The sequence below is a fragment of the Myzus persicae genome, unplaced genomic scaffold (assembly GCF_001856785.1).
Source record: "Myzus persicae strain clone G006 unplaced genomic scaffold, MPER_G0061.0, whole genome shotgun sequence".
Classification (NCBI taxonomy): Eukaryota; Metazoa; Arthropoda; class Insecta; order Hemiptera; family Aphididae; genus Myzus; species Myzus persicae.
In genome coordinates this window covers 215,960-233,868 of record NW_019103539.1, presented here as the reverse complement: position 1 = coordinate 233,868, position 17,909 = coordinate 215,960, and the positions used below count along the sequence as shown (strand labels likewise).

Here is a 17,909-nt window from a genome sequence, read left to right as displayed (position 1 = left end):
CACGGCCAACAAATAATTACTAATGACGAGAATAAACAATACGGTTAACAATGTTAAGTCGTACAAATGAGGCGTTTTTACACAAACATTCAGAACAAATGATACAAGTAAAAACAATACCAATCGACCTGGTGATCGAAGACATGTTCACTTGTCAGAACGCACAAACAACCGTCAATCAAAAGAACACAAGTGCCGGTCGATGAGTATAAATATGGGCTTATATACAATACAACAACAAAATACACAGTTTAGTATTTCAGTTTTGTCAGTTCAACAGTTCAACACAACATTATTACCGCATTTCACTCCAAAAGACCGTAAGTACCTTGCACTACTACACCTCCTCAGACCACGAGGTAAGTACACCTGAGGTGTGTAAGCAGCCGGGTCACTCACCGCAATCGCACCCAAAGCACAGATCTCACGATCTACCATCGACATGGGCAGCCATCGCAGTGGCTCAAGTCGCAGCACAAACAATGAAACAACGAAATAGCTAACTCAGAAAAAGCCCAAGGAGCTAGCGTTATGAAGCTCAGACACCGGGAGGCAGCAACCTCCGCCGAAAAAGGACCCCAGCGTCCTGAACCAAAGTCACCGAGTCCCTCCAGCAACGAATTTTCCAACGCCACAAAGTCACCAAATCTTTCTTCAACAACCACCAACTCTATCGACAGCTGGGACAACAGCGAATCCCTTACCTCGCGCTCAGATATCGAACCACGTCATGTTAAACAAGAAAGAATTCCACCAATCATTTTAGAACCAAGTCATTGCATTAAAGCTGCCCCAAAAATCATGTCACTATTTCCGAATGGTTAACTTACGGCCAAACTTATCAACAACAACATCCATGCTCTAGCATTCGAATCTGCAATCTTTCGTCAAGCTCAAGACTCTTTGGAAAAAGCCAAAATACCTTTCCACACCTTTTCATTACCAGTGGATAGATCCTTAAAAGTCTTACTTCGAGGAATACCCAGCAACACCCTAGTACAAGACCTTCAAAACGAATTCCACGAGCTCAGTTTCGAAACAACCCGCATCAGACAATTCCTAAAAAAATGGAAATCCACTTCCAATGTACATGGTCACTCTTCTCTGCAATCCAACCAACAAGATCATATTCAATCTGACATCAATCTTCTACATCTCAATCACAGTTGAACAATACCGAGTTTCGGGGCCCTCTCAATGCTTCAACTGTCAAAACTTCGGCTACTCATCAGCAAACTGTAAACACTCCGCCCGCTGCGTTAAATGCAGTGGTGCCCACCAAACAAGGGAATGCACCGAAAACGTAGAAAAACCCACACAATGCTGCAACTGGGGAGGAGCAAATTTCAGACAATGCCCTGTTTTCTCAGCTCAAATGACCCTCAAATCCAAAACAAAAAACACAGCAGCTAAATTACCATCACCAGCCATTACGGCAAATTCTACACCTGCAGTTAAGGAACCCAGCAACTCGACCTCCTCTTATGCTTCAATTACTGCAAACCACTTGGACAAACCTAACAGCAAATCCAAAGATTCGCTCACCAAGCTTCTTATAGATACGATACAAAAAATATCATCATCCACAGATATCAAGGAAACCATCATGTCGGCCCTCTCGGCCATGCTCATGATTATCCATAATGTCTAACAATCTCCATATCCTATACTAGATCTGCCGTCTCCGAAAACGCCTCTAACTCCTTGAACTAGTTCAAAGGAAAAAAATCGACATTATTCTACTAAACGAGACGCATCTGAACAACTCCCAACAATTCAAACTTACAAACTACCACTCATCCATCACTAATCGTCCCCAACGGCTAGGAAATCGGCCACGGGGAGGCACAGCTATTAACCGAAAAATCGTTCACCACCAGATCAAGACCACTACATCTTCAATAGAAAATACCTCAATCCAAATTCAAATAGGCAACAAAGAATTAAGACTATCAGCGGTCTAAAAAAGACCTGATACTCCACTACTCACATCGGATCTCGACTCTCTGCTTAATACCTCCCACTACGTCGTCATAGCCGGTGACTTAAATGCTAAACACCAATTCCGGAACAGCAGGAGACATAATACAGCAGGAAGCACGCTCCCCAAACTCTCCGATAAGAGACGAGACATAGCTGCCCCGACTTCTCCCACTCACTATCCTGACAACCTAAACCACAACGCTGATACTAGACGTAGCTATTCTCAAAACAGGGAAACTAAGGTATACAATAGAAAATCTCACAGCCGAACTTTCTTCCGATCATACCCCTATCGTTCTTGAACTACAAGCCCATGGCACTGAAACCCTACCCTCCAGAGCTTTTAAACACGCGGATTGGACCAAGTTCAATCTCGATACAAAAAACATAAGCTTTGCTCTCAAGAAAATGCAAACTACAGATCACGTTGACCAAGCCATCACTGAACTCACAACAAAAATAGCTGCCCTCGTAAACAGTAACACCCATGTTACCAATCCAAAAGATCAAACCCGCAACCTGCCCATCAACATCCTAAACGCAATCCATAAAAAACGCAAATCGAGAAAAAACTGGCAACATACCAGAAATCCAGCTATAAAGACTTTACTCAACAGACAAACAGCCCTAGTCCATGATATAATGCATTCACACAGGGACAACGAATGGGTCAACTTTCTGAGCAACATAGACCCCACAAGTGAAGGCTGGACAAAGATCTATAAACTAAACAACAAACTCATGCACAAACGACCAGCTGCACATCCACTTTCGGACAATCAAAATATTCTACAATATGATGCTGTCGTCAAATCGGAATTATTCGCTGACTCAATGGAAAAACAATTTAAAACACCAGACCACACGACTCAGACTGACGAATTAGTCAAGTATGCCATTGAAGATCATTTTAAATTACCTTACATCAAGAACCTTTTCACACCTTTTTACTAATTTTTTCACACCCTTTTACTTTCTTTCTTCACACCTTTTTACTAATATTTTCCCAACTTTTTACAAATTGTTTCACACCTTTTTAATTTCTTTTCTCACACCTTTTTACTAATTTTTTCACACCTTTTTACTAATTATTTCACACCTTTATACCAACATTTCACACCTTTTTACTAATTTTTTCACAGCTTTTAACTAATTTTCATAAGTGTGAAAAAAGAATGTAAAAAGGTGTAAAAAGTTGGTAAAAAGGTGTGAAAAAAGAAAATAAAAAGGTGTAAAAAAAGAAATTTAAAAGGTGTGAAAAATAAGTAAAAAGATGTGAAAAAAGAAAGTAAGAATGTGTGAAGAAAGAAAGTTAAAAGGTGTGATAAAATTAGTAAAAATTAGTAAAAAGGTGTGAAAAAAGGTCAAAAGGTGTGATAAAATAAGTAAAAAGGTGTGAAAAAAGAAAGTAAAAAGGTGTGAAGAAAGAAAAGAGTAATTAAAAAGATGTGAAAAAAGGTGTGAAAAAAATTATTTTTTTAAATTAATTTATTAAATTTTTTACCTTTTTAATAATTTTTCACAACTTTTTACTTTCTTTTTTCCCACTTGATGTGTCTGACCTGAGCTGGAATTTTTTTAGGTGACTATATATTCTTACTTATTTAGATTCACCGTTTATGATGGTATAGTTCTGTATTCAAAATAAATCATCTGATAAAATTTTTTTTACTATCTAGATTTGGCAAATATGAGAAATTTTTATGTCAAGTATCAACAGATAGAAACTAACCTAAGTATTAATTAAACACAAATTTAGAAGTGTAGCATAGATTATATTCGTAGAAAAAAGTGATCAAAAAAATAAGAGTTGCAAAATTATCATGATAAAAAAAAATTTTAAAAATTTAAAAACAACACTGCGGTTGGATTGCTTACCTGATTAGCTGTAGGACATTGACTTCGATCCAACGAACTCAGATTGCTTACCTAGGTAGCTAACTTGATGCTAAACGATTTTCACTTGAGGTGACGGACTTGCTAAATATCCCAACATTAATTTCGAATTTACATTTTTTTACATACGAAAAAGCATCGGACATGCGACGGGAACCGTATTATTCAATTGCCGATTTTCGTGGGCGGAGTGAGATTTCTAGGCACTGAAACTGGAATTTCAAACATTCCAGCGTTGGAAACGAAACCTCCAAGACTTATCAAAAATCCTTATCACCTCCTAAATTTTTGTTTTTTGACCACCCATGACGTCAACAGGAGTGACTTCTATAAGTAATTTCAACGACCTTGTCGTCTGCATCGCCGAGTCTCACAAGCCCCCGAGTTTCACGACAGCGAGTTTCACTGGCAGCTAGTCTATTATAAAAGCTTAAGTAATTTTACTAACCTGATCGTTTTTCTGTGTTTTTCGATTTTTTACTTGTGCTGGTGTTCTAGTGACGCTACAATGCAAGCCGTTATCGTCATCTGCATAGCAAAGCAAAGCATATTTAATGGTCATGCCATCATAGTGTTAAATATAGGCGAATAGCAAAATTAAAAAATAAGCAAATGCAAAACCATTACTAAATGCTATAATATGAGATTATATATATATGGATAGAACTTTTGAATACTGTCACAAGTTATTTACGCAATTGTTTACTTTGCATGGTTTATGCAATGATCATTATATACCACTTTTATTTGCATTACTTCCAGACAAAAAAACTGCAACTTACGTAAATTTAATTAAAAATATCACACATTTGTGTAATGCACGTGAACTTTCTCTAAAACCAAATTTATTTATATCTGATTTTGAAGACGCAATTCATGTAGCATTGAGACAAGTCTGAGATGACACTAAAATATTTGGTTGTAGATTTCACCTAACTCAATCGTGGTATAGAAAAATTCAGGAATTAGGCTTATCCAACGTATATCAAAATAATAAAACAGAAGAAAGCAAGTGGCTAAACCATACATTTGGGTTTGCAATTTATTTCTCCAAATGAGGTCAGTAACTGTTTTATTGAAGATTTTATGTCATCGATTCCTAATGACATGAGATTTCAAAAATATGCTGATTATTTAGTTGACACATATATCTGTGAAGAGTCTACATTTCCACCAATAATTTGGGCTGCGAATATCGCGTCACTAACTCTCACTAATAATGCTTGCGAATCATATCATTCACGTTTTAATTCTGAGTTCTATCACCCACATCCTACTATTTACCACTTTTTGGATGTACTGAAATGATTTCAAACCGAAACTTTGATTAAAATTAAAAGTATACATCTTAAAAAACGAAATTCTACTAAAAAGTGGAAACTTTGGAAACTTTTCAACAAATATATGAAGACGTACAGACAAAGAAAATTGACAAAAAATGCTTGGTTTCTTCATTGAGCTATAAATATAAAAAAAAACGCAAGTAAGCTAAATATTATAAGTAGCTAGGTATTTTAATTCAAAAATTAAATGTTATATTACGAAAATTGTACATACTAAACGAAAATTTATATTTATACATTACAATATTTATACGTTTATTTATAATTATAACATGACTGATTTTTATATGCTTTAAGTAGAAGATTTACTTATTTAATATACATGGAGTTCGTGTTACTTGTGGCGCTAATTACAATTTCAATAAGGTGAACTATGGCGCAAATTACAATTTTTGTAGGTAAACGATGACGCAGATTACATATTGCCTTTTTATTTAGTTTTATTTGGCGCAAATTACCAAAATACAATTTTAGATGTGGCGCAAATGACATATATATTTTTTTTTTTTTTGAGGGGGGGGGTGTTTTTGGCGCAAATTACATAAGCCCACAAAAACAGTCCGATTCCCTAAAAATTAAATTACATATATACAAAACCTATCTAAGGCCAATGTTTACATACGCAGGACCAGTATAGGCCTCCAACATTGACCAAAATTCTTGGAAACAACTGGAGAGTACTCAATCAAGAATATTAAGAACCATCACAGACAGTCAATGGTTTGTTAGAAATACAACCATCAGGAACTTTGCAGGAATCCCTTCCATCAGACATCACATACACATTGAAACATCAAAACTAAAATCCACCATCTCAAATTCAAAATTTCTACATATCTCAAATATAAGCACAAGAACCTCACCTAACCAGCTATTCATAAACAGACCAATCTCCTAAATCTCCTTCTAAACAGAAAATAGCTAATTCATGAACCATATCACGCCCAACATGAAACCCTCTGAAAGAAGCATCAAAGCTTGGAACAGAGAAACTAAAAATAAAGCAATGCAAAAAAGCACTCGACCGACCAAGACACAGTTCCTTCTCCACCTTCCTAGACTTCACAACCAGTACAAATACTCACTGCTGACGTCTATGAAGAAAGGAAAAACTAACAGCTATCGCCGAATATAAGATCGAGACCGATCACCGCCATTCTCGAAGACATCGCCGATTCCGCATCGCCAGCCAACCAAGAAGAATACTACTGACGCTGGTCAATACCTACGGGCTTCGAACTCGTGACCCCAACCGTCAAATCATACGGACGGTTTAGCCCAGGACCCGCGGTACATAGCGAGCTTGAAGCGTTGCAGTCCATCAACAGGGGATCGGATAGACTGCCACCGTCAGACCTCGAAGACCACTGGCGGGAAGAATAAAATAGCCTTTGTCAGGGCTACCTAAACGTTAGTCAGTCTCCCCCAAGCGCGCCTGCCTAGGCCACGCTATCCGGACGGACCCACGAGTCAACGCCACTTTTCTAAGCGGGCCGAACGTGGCAATCCGTTCCCTTATTGTACGGAACCAAAAAACAATCTTCACATACCTGTCAAGATGGTCTCGACTCCGTGAATCGCACGGATATTCATTTATCAATAATGTATATTCATTATTTTGTAATTACCAATGTTCTTGAACGTAGACCTATAAACTTAACTACTTAAACTAATTTGGAACCACAGATATAAAAAAACATACATATTAATATATTATACCTACATATTATATCTGTGCTTGAAACACGGATTACTATTATTAGCTTGAAGCAATAAATATCGAGTTCCGCAAAAAATAATAATTATAAATAGTATTTGATAAAAACAATATTGATATCAAATAAGCTTAAAATTAATAGTCTAAAATTACAGTGAATTATAATAATTACAAAATATTAGTTCACATATAAGTTAGTATAGTATTATAAGTGATCGATACTGACATTCTATTGAAATTTGTTTCAAGTGTATAAAAAATAAATAAATAAATGTAACATACATTTTGTGTAATAATTTGTATAAAATACTAGCTGATCCCGTGCACTTCGTTGACCGTTAAAAATGCCATCTCTATATTCGACACACGATGGTGATAATGCGAGCAGTATATTATCAGGTAGGCAAGGCAATCCACCTGTGGTGGATTGCAGCCCCGCTAGGTGCTAGATTACCATCTATATTCAATATGATTATTGCTAGGATTTTAATGACCTAAAAAATACACAAAAATGCAGTAAAAAAAATACAAAAAAAGACCTAAAAATGTACTTGGAAAACCCAAAAAAATTTAATTTTAAAATAAATGTTACTATTAATTATTAATTATGATATATTCATTTTTATATTACACAAAAAAGGAAAAAATTTGTTTTAAGAAGTAAATTAAACAAATATACTCAAACTTGAGTTGACTTGTGAGTGTATCGTATTGACTACTAAATCTAAGCTATTGTATATGACTATATACCTATATATTTTTGGGTTAATTCGATATTTAATCTTATTACCGGATAAAACGACAATTAATTATATTACTTTTACGATTCATATCCACTTCGCCAAATCCCAATTCAACGACAACTCAGTTTCCCGACCAATATACCAGTTTTAAAAATATATTTTTAGTATTATTTTATTAATATAGGTATAGTTTAAATTTTCCCGATTCGCCGACAGCAGACAACAATTTTATCGAAAACGGGTATAACAGCAATAATATGTAAGTTGTCGATATCAGTTCAAAGGTAGGTACTATTAAGTAAGTACCAGTAAAACTATAAATTAATAAAAAAAAAAAGGCGTTTCAATTGTATGCATGTTTATACAGCAATATCTGATCTGCCCGATGAACCACTGTAGGCAACCAATAAACAAAAAAAAAAATACCAATTTTTACTAAATATATTTATATTTCTCCTATAACCAATAGCAACCGTATATAAGCAAATATTTCCTTCGTAAATCCCTGTTTGAGCAACTCCCCGGGTCGGACCTATCGGGTCCAATTGTAAATCTAATCCATCCAGGGCGTCACCCAAACGTATACAAAAAAATTCATTCAAATCGGTCCAGCCATTTAGAAGGAGTTTAGTGACATACACACGTATAGTAGAATTATAGCTATAAAGATATAAGAAAAAAAATTTAAAATTGGGTGTAAACAAACATTATTATTCAAAATGTATTGGCAAGCACTAAGCAATCATAATTTTGAAAAGGGGGGCTTAAGATCCTAGCTACAGCACTGGTACTAACCTAACGTAAAGTGTGTAGGTACTTAAAAACTTTTAAATATGTTAAACAATAAAGGATTTATTTGTTAAAATCAATCTGATAACATGTTGTCTATATATACCAAAAATAAATTTTAAAAAGCATTATATATCTTTATTTAGCATTAAAATAATTAAAAGCGCGGTAAAATGGAGCAATGTGTGAATGCGTAAAAGTCGCAGAATCGAAAACTTCATTAGGCTATACTATATAAGCCTCTAAACAACAAAACTATAAGTTAGACTGACAAATTGTGATTACACCATCGTTTTAAATCAAACTTGTTGTACACACGTACACACGTTTCAAAAAAAAAAATCAAGATAAATACCTAGTTGTGGAAAATTAGAGTGACGTTTGAATGCGTAAGAATCTCAAAATAGCGAACTTTCTCAGGCCATTGCTTTTAAACGAAATCCTACAGCCAAATTCTAACTTCCACCATAATTTTTCGAAGGCAAGCCTTCCTGACATTTTTTGTGCTTAAAATAGCAGGCACTGATATGTTTGAAGATTTTATGCACGATTATAATATTGGTAGTCGCCGAAAGAAAATAAAACCCAATGGGCAATGATCAGTGTTGTATTCGGGGAACGTTACACGAAACTACGAAAGCACTGCGCAACATTTTTCTTTTATGGTGCACTCCGTGGTGTATACCTATTAGGTTGAACAGGACGTAAACAACTGGCTAGTGGTTACGACCGTAAGCACTAAGCGACTACTTGCAAAGTTGCAACACATAGTTAGCTACTCAGACTTACAACCTGCTAATATTAAGTTGTTTCGTGTTTTTTTAAATAAAGATATTAACGAGTATCGTTAATATTAATGTAAAATTGTAACTACTTCCATTAAACATGTAAGTATAACGATTGACAATTCAATATTCCTTAAACTTATAAAGTTATACAAATAATGAAATAACTATTCAAATATACCCTAAAAAGGTATTCTAGTAAAAATGTATGATCTAGTCGTGGATCTAGAAAAATGTTCAAGAAGGGGTGGGGCACTGGTGCACCACTTTAATCTATGGGTTTTTTTGTTCACCCCCCCCCCCTCAGAATTTGGTTCAGCTCCCCATGTAGAATGTACCATTTGATATAACTCTCGCGTGACACAGAATATAAGGTTACCTATACGACATGCGTACTCCGCATTTCCGTCGCACCTACTCGGAGTGTCATGTGAAAAGGCTGAAGAGTATCTTACATATTGTTTTCGATTTCGTCCGAATGATATTATTATTATTCATCACAGTTACTGCAGTTACCTATATTTATACAGATTAAGTTTGGTTTTGGTTTCAGACGTTATTTAACTATATTATGACTTATAACTTATGAATTAATGAATTTGTCTCCGTTGTTTTAAATCATTATTAATACACATTTATTCAGTAACATGAAAAAATATAAGGTTTGAAAATAAATTTGATATTAGTTCATTATATATCATTGAAACAAAAAAAAAAAACAAAACATGAGATAATCAATGATCAATGAATGTGCCAATGAAAATTAATTTGAAAGGAAAGAAAATACAATTATACTGTAATGAATTTAAACATAATAATGATGGAGCTCCCTATTTATATTTTGTGAAAAATATGACTGAGTTGGCGTAAAAATTAATTGAAATTTGTGAAACATGAGTACCCAGGTATTAGGTATTTAACTTTAAATTATTTGTAATAATTTATTCTTTTTGAATAATAGCATTTTTAGTAAAATTAAAAATTAAAAATGTTTATACTCGTACTTTTAGACTCTTGAGTGAAGTGAAACGTAGGAAGTCAGAATTTTGACAAACTGCATGAAACATTTTCTTATAATATCTAAGATTTGAAAACATAATATAAGATTTCTCATAAGTTTTTCTCTTTTTAACAAAAAAAAAAATACTAAACTCAAATTAATTTTGAATTCAAATTTTTAAGACATTATTTATTCGACCATAAGCTAACGATTTCTCATCGAACAATTTTCTTATTCTGCTGTAATTCAAAAACAAACAATATTGTAATTGCACTTGAAATTTTCAACAAATATTTCTATTGGCATTTTCTATACATAAATACATAATACATTTAAAAAAATTGTTCAACTTTTTTTGACTATTTATATAGACAATTTCCATTTTTTAATTTTTTTTTTCTATTTTTTTCTATTGATGAAAATTGTTTGCTTCCCCAAAAAGCTTTAAAATTCAATACAAGGCTCCTCCTAAGTTATTATAATTACAGTTAAAAATAGTAAAGATACATATGCGTGATTTTTTTATAAGCATTTAAAGTTTGTATTTTGAAAAAAAATGTTTAAAATTACAAACATTTTACAAATTATGGTGTGGTAAAACAATTTTAAAATGTTTAATTTTTATAGCTTAGGATTTAAAATTTAAAACCTAAAATAAACCAAGTTTCTCATAAGTTTAGTTTATACCATATCCAAAAAATCTAAAAAATATATTAACACTGACTTTTTATAGACATTCTAAGTTAAAATTTGGACAAAAAATAACGATATGTTAGTAATATTGATGTAATCCAAAAACATTATTTGTGGGGATTTATAAAATTATAAATATTACTATTTGCAATGCCATTTTCAAAATATTTAGATTCATTTTAATCTACTACCTATTTGAACCATAAACCTATTCACACTGAATTTAATTGAAATAATGATTTAAAAAACGGGTACCAAACATTCTAAGGTAATAAACTCCTGGCTCCGGGAACCAAAATCTTTCCATCTTAATATTGACCGAGGACGAAACGTCGGTTACCGTATCCATATAAGTAACTAAGTATATTTAAATAATATTATTGAATTAGAAAGAAAAAGAACACTGATTAAAATTTTAAAACTTACAACCATTGAAGTTTATTGTCAGGTAGAATCTTATTAAAGTTCTTATGACGTATACTCACTCCGACTTAAGTACTAAACAATTATAACTACCAATATTGTTCAGCAGTAGGTAACACCTTCCCACATTTCTTCTAATCAAGCTCGGTGCTAATTGTTGTTTTCATGTATAAAAATACCTGCTTCAGTGGTTTGGTCTATTTAACTCCAACTACCATGTGTATCTTCAATCTTATCAAATAAGGTTTACTGTTTTCATATTTTTAGGGATCTGAGTAGAAGTGCAACCTGTTCGAATGCAATTGATTTTTCATCTGTTGATTATTCAAACTATAATGATGCAAATAACATTAATAAATCTGATTCTGATACTACATTAAACGCTGATGATAAAGTAATATATTATTAAAAAATAATATTTAATAGAGTTTACAAACTGAATAGTTTTGATTTTTAAATATTAGGATATATTTCTCTCAATCTATTGGAAAAATGGTATGCTGGGAGCTGCATCTTATAATAGCCAAATATCTGAAGTAATAAAAAATCATTAAAATAGTATATTACTGTTATCCATTTATGACCATATTGTGCATATCTAAATTTAGTATTTATAATAGGCACCTAGGTAACTAATGTATTTAATATCTTTTTTGGGGAAATTGTAAATAGATACAAATTTTGCACGATGTCATAGAAAGTAATTTAGACTTTAAAATGTTGAATGCTTTATTTATGCAAGTTAGACCTGCGTAAGTTGAATTTATTAAACTAAACTATTATATAATTATACTTAAGAAAACTGCCTACAATTAAAATTGTAATATTTGTATTGTAGAAATATCGTAGTATGTAGTTTACAAGGTGGACATTTTTTAAAAATTATTAAGCAGTTAGCTCATAATGGCAAAATAAATATGTATTCTAGTCCAACTAGTACTGATGATTATAAATCAGATGAGATAGTGCATATATTACCCAAACAATGTTTCAGTAAGTATCTATATTTACTACTTTTATAAAATACAACATAAAATATTTTATTATAATTTATAAGTTATAACTATATGATTAAAGAATTATTATGTATATTAGCATATTACCATCTATACAACTATAACCAATATAATGTGGATTCAAAATTCTACATTAAATTAATTTAAAAATGATATATTTATAAGATCTGTTAATTGAAAAACATGACTGTAAAACATAATTCCTCAACATATTTTTTTAAGAGCCAATTAGGTACTTAGCTACCCAGCAAAAGTTGATAAAAACAGCTATAACATAATATATGATATTATACAATATAGTTTATAATAAGTAATAGTCTTATTACATTTTTACACATTAATAATATTTAAAAAGGTACAATTTTTTTCTGTATAGATACAATTATGCATAGTACATTTTTATTTTTAGATTTCAAAACATGTGAGCAATTAATTTTATCCATGTCATTGGCGTCTGCTCCGAAAAATGAAAAGTCCCGCAAAATATATATACGCAGCTTAATAGATTTCACTCAAGAGTTAGCTGTATGTGCATTAGGTGCATTACTACATTTCTTGGACACTCCATTGATAAAATTAAATTTACCAACCAACTTCACAATAATGTCATTAAGAATTCTTAACATGGATAATCTAGTTTGGCTTGGTATTAGTACATATGAGTCATTGCAAATATTTTCAGTACATGAACACCCATCTGCATACAAATGGGCCAAAAATTCAACTAAAGAAGGCCCAAGTATTTTTAGTTTATTGAATCGGTGTAACTCAGTTTTAGGTTCAAAGTTTTTAAAGAATATTTTAGCCCAACCTACCAAAAATATTGATGTTATAAGATATAGACATGAATTTATAGAGTTTTGCATTAAACCTTGTAATGAAAGTGTAATACTCTCATTGATTAATTGTATCAAACATTGCCGCTGTGTGTTAGTAAGTATTTTATTTTCTTAATAATTGTAATTTATTGCTTGGATTTAATAATTGTTTGTATCAATTATACAATGTAGAGTATAAAATTTAAAATATATATCATACAATGAGGACAAGTTTAAATTATTATATATTATAATTTATAATATATTAAATACATGTATTATTTTAAAATTAAGATAAGGTATAACAAACGTAAATAAAATAACATTTTATGTTTTTAATAATATAATGATTTTAGTCTTCTGTAGTAAAAATTAATGCTGGTAATGCCTCAATGTACCAATGGAAATTATTATATCAAGTAAATATTAAGTATACTTTTGAAATTAAAATTTATTTTTATACAAAAATTAAATGAGTACAATCTGCACCATTTTTACTTACTAAATGTATATCTGATTATATATTTCAGACAGTTATAAATGCTGTAACAATTGGAGAAATTTGTGAAAGATATTCAGAGCAAATTACTTTTTTTACAAAGGTATGTTTTTTCTAGGCAGTAATAAATGTGATATTTAAACATTATTCTTTAAATATTGTACAGTGTACTTGAAAATTGTAATGATTTTTCATTGTTGAACCACCTATTTGAGAAACAATGTAAGTCCATAAAAGGTAATTCTGAGAAAACAAAAAAAAACTGTTTTTACGTTACCAGTGATACATGGTTATTTCTCTTGCATACTGAATATTTACAGTGGTAAAATTAAATTTTTTTTTTTGCAAATGTTCCCACATGATCCGTCTATAATTTGATAACATATTCCACACAAAATCTCAATTTCTGATATTTTGTGACTTACATCGTTTCTTAAATAGGTGGTTCAGTAACAACTATAGCAGAGTATAATATAATTATAGATTAAAGAAACATTAAAAGATAGTCTTTATACTATGGTTAATTCTATGTCCTGTATAATTGACTTTGAAAAATCCACTACCCAAGATAGATTTGTAGTAAAACCCGGATTCATACCAGAACTTGATGAAAGTACAGTAACATCTTTAAAATAACTTGTATAATGTAGATACTTATTGGTCAGGTATTGTTAAAAGATAGTTAGATAGATAATTATTATTTCATAGAAAAATCAAAAATTGAAAACATATCTGAACTATTAGATGAAATAACATTAAAAGAACTACAAGAATTACCTTCATACATTAACGAGTGTTCAATACGTAAAATGCCAGAAATTGGATTTCTATTGTGTCTTCCATTTTGGAAACCTTCTAATGTGATGACTGAAAATGATTATAAAATCCAAAATTTAGAATTTAAGGTACCTATATTTTTTATTTGTTTAATTTAAAATGTATAGTAACTTCATAATTAAGTAGTGTATTATTATTTATTACTTCAGTGAATTGTTTAAAATATAGAATATCTTTGTATTGATTGTAGTTTCATCTGACAGATAATGTATATTACAAAACTTCAAGGTGTTATGGTTAGTACACTACATGATTTGAATAAATAATTGTGTAGTAAGAGTATCCAATCTTAAATCAATGTTTTTAGAACTTGATAAATATTTTGGTGAAATTGAATCAAGTATTATTCAAGAAGAAATTCAAATTATGACAAAACTGTCAGAGCTTATTATACAGAACTGGATAAGCGATCTACATTTAATTTTAAAATTAATTGCTGAATTAGACTGGTATGTGTGATATAAATACTACATATTATAAAGTCTAATACACTAATGATATTATTTCTGCATAAATTAAATTTTTTTTTTTTAAATCTTTTTTTTACTACCAATATTATATTGCTATTAAAGCTTAAGCATTATTAAGTATTTATTACCTATTTATCATCCCCTCTCAAAAACCTACATCTGATTGTTCTAATAAAAAAATGTATTTGTTTTTTTGAGATCTAAGTACCTAACCTAGTATTTAAACGTTTTAAACTGTGATCTAATAGTATTTTCATAATTATTATTTCTTGTATAGATGGGTATACAATCAATTGTTATCATATTATGTATAATATTATTTTGTTTAATCTGCCATAATGCATATTATACAATTTAAATTATGCAAATATTTTCATCTAAAAGTTGTTTGCACACTTAATATAAAATAATTCTTCATTTAACAAACAAATAATTATTAGTTTAATAGGGTTTGCTGATGTTGCCAAAGATTTGAAATTAATAAAACCTAATATACTTCCTAAAGAACACTGTATAATAAACATAATTAATGGTCGACATATTTTACAAGAAAAATATGTGAATAAATTTGTGCCTAACAGTTATTATTCTTCAAAAATAAATCAATGTATCAAAGTTATAACAGGATTTAATTCAAGTGGAAAAAGTATTTACTTAAAGCAGGTCCAACATTTTTGTTACTTAATGAATTTACTTTCCTAATAAGCTGGTTATTTCATATTTGTAAATAATAATAGGTAGCATTAATATCATATCTATGCCATATTGGATGTTACATACCAGCTGAGTACACAGAAATAAGTATATTAGATCATATTCATACAAGAATTCAATCAACTGAATCTGTAAGCTCTTTAATGTCAGCTTTTATGGTTGATCTAAAACAAGTTAGTACCTATTAGTACCTACAAATTAAACATGATTTATTAAAAAATCAATATAAACCTCATATAACAAAAAAAGAAAATGATTTATATGATTTACTTATAACAAATAGATGTCAGTGGCATTAAATGAATCAACATGTAGCTCTCTCGTAATATTAGATGAATTTGGAAAAGGTACATCTGAAGTCAATGGGTTAGCTTTGCTACTAGCAAGTATTTGTCATTTTGTGCATAGACCATTACATTTATTGCCTCACATCATTGTTTCAACTCATTTTCATTCTTTACCAAATCTTCTTCAACAAATAATAAATAAAGATATTTTAAATGACAATATAAAAGTGAGTACCTACATAGTAGACAACTGTTTGAATAATATCATAAATAATAGAAATTAATAATCAACTAGTTTTTTAAATAAATGTCTTCTATTTAGTACCTTAGCATGAGCCACACGGTAGAATACTCCAAAATAGTATGCTTATATAGAGTAGTAGATAAAATAAAAAACCAAAATATGAGTATGGCTCACAGCATAGCAGCACAAAATGGTTTACCAACATGTATAGTTGAAAGAGCTAATAAGGTATAAAATAATGATTATGAATTAGTAAATTATTATGAATAATTAAAATATAAATTGAACTATGTATAAGGTTCTTCAATCAATCCAACATGATGAATGTGTAAGCCCAATGACAGAAAATCTCAGATACAAATTATTTTCTAGGTATTACAACAAAAATAGTTTTATTTTTAACATTTTTAGTTAAGTAGGTATTTACATTGTTTAATATATCATACATTCAAAATCTTATAAAATGTATTAATACGTAAAACTGACAGATCCCTGTGCAATTTTATTTGTGTAATAAGTTATAACTACATACTATAGTGTAAGGTATATGGTTATAAGAGGGTCACTGCAATGAATGGTGTTAAATTTGAATTCAATGATATAAAACCATTGCATACAAAAACGATTCTGAGCGAAGCGGTCTGTCAGGCTATAATATTACTTAGTAATTTTGCATATTCGGTGATATTATTGTGATTAAAGTAATTTTTTTTTTTTATTTATTATAATTAAAATGTTTCAACAAATTACATGTTATACAAGTTTGTTATTTCAATTAATACAATTTACAATTTAGAATTTAGAATTTAATTGGATAAAGTAATTTATTTTACTAGTAAGCATTAGTACTACCTACGCAGTAGATTAAATTCAATTTTTCCAAACTTGAAGTCATTGTGAGTATAAAATATAATAATATACTTTCAGAGTTTCAAGTATCCAAAAATAATATTTTTAATTTACAACAAAATAACATAAATCATTATTCTTGGTTACTTAATATGTAATTTTGTCCACATTTAATTATTTGATGAATGTAGAAAAACTTATAAAGATTCTTGTATTACATTTTAAAATCTAAAACACAAATAGAAATATTTTTATGAATTTCTAACTCAAAATAATTTCTATGGTCATAACATATGACCAATAATTGTAATCAGTGCCATGGGTCTAACATTGAACTAGGATCCATTACCATAACACACAAAAGAGACAACATGACAACTGTTGATGTAAATAACAGCTTTAGATACTATCTATAGCCGCGATGTAAATAGTTTTATTATGTAAAAATTAGGATGATATGGTTTTCACTAGAATTTTTAAGTATGTGTATGGGATGGGAACTTCATTCAGTTTCATGACAATTTATTACTGACTTAATCTAGCATACATTTAAATTTGAAACTTTTTCTGTTCAATTAGGAGGAAACATTTTATTGAAAAAGTACTAGATCTATTGCAAGACAAAATGACAGATGATACTTTCAAAGGACTAGTAAATGACATGGAAAATATAAGGTATCCGTAAAAATGCTAGAATTAAGCTTAATCATTTTGTTATATTTTCTTCATTCAAACTTTAACAACATAAATTATATGATTATAAAATGTAAAAACAATTAGAATATTAACATATGAAATTTAAT

At 30.4% G+C, this 17,909-nt stretch overlaps 1 protein-coding gene across 1 annotated transcript; it reads left to right on the top strand.

The window, feature by feature from the left end:
* Positions 1-6,171: 6,171 nt before the first annotated feature.
* LOC111034702 (mutS protein homolog 5-like) lies at positions 6,172-17,878 on the top strand. The gene is made up of 15 exons (XM_022316032.1): positions 6,172-6,293; positions 11,640-11,766; positions 11,837-11,908; positions 12,045-12,124; positions 12,211-12,386; positions 12,798-13,127; positions 13,684-13,808; positions 14,189-14,318; positions 14,414-14,604; positions 14,733-14,778; positions 14,850-14,991; positions 15,453-15,675; positions 15,750-15,899; positions 16,010-16,629; positions 17,686-17,878. The coding sequence occupies exons 1-14, from the start codon at positions 6,172-6,174 to the stop codon at positions 16,295-16,297; spliced, it is 2,202 nt and encodes a 733-aa protein (XP_022171724.1). The 3' UTR covers positions 16,298-16,629; positions 17,686-17,878.
* Positions 17,879-17,909: the final 31 nt, after the last annotated feature.

Excerpts from the sequence above, each read along its gene's own strand:
- LOC111034702 (XM_022316032.1), top strand. The coding sequence starts at position 6,172 with ATGAAACCCTCTGAAAGAAGCATCAAAGCTTGGAACAGAGAAACTAAA. Across the intron at positions 12,125-12,210 it reads TTTATGCAAGTTAGACCTGC|AAATATCGTAGTATGTAGTT; the intron begins GTAAGTTGAATT and ends TTTGTATTGTAG. Across the intron at positions 15,676-15,749 it reads AAAGTATTTACTTAAAGCAG|GTAGCATTAATATCATATCT; the intron begins GTCCAACATTTT and ends AAATAATAATAG.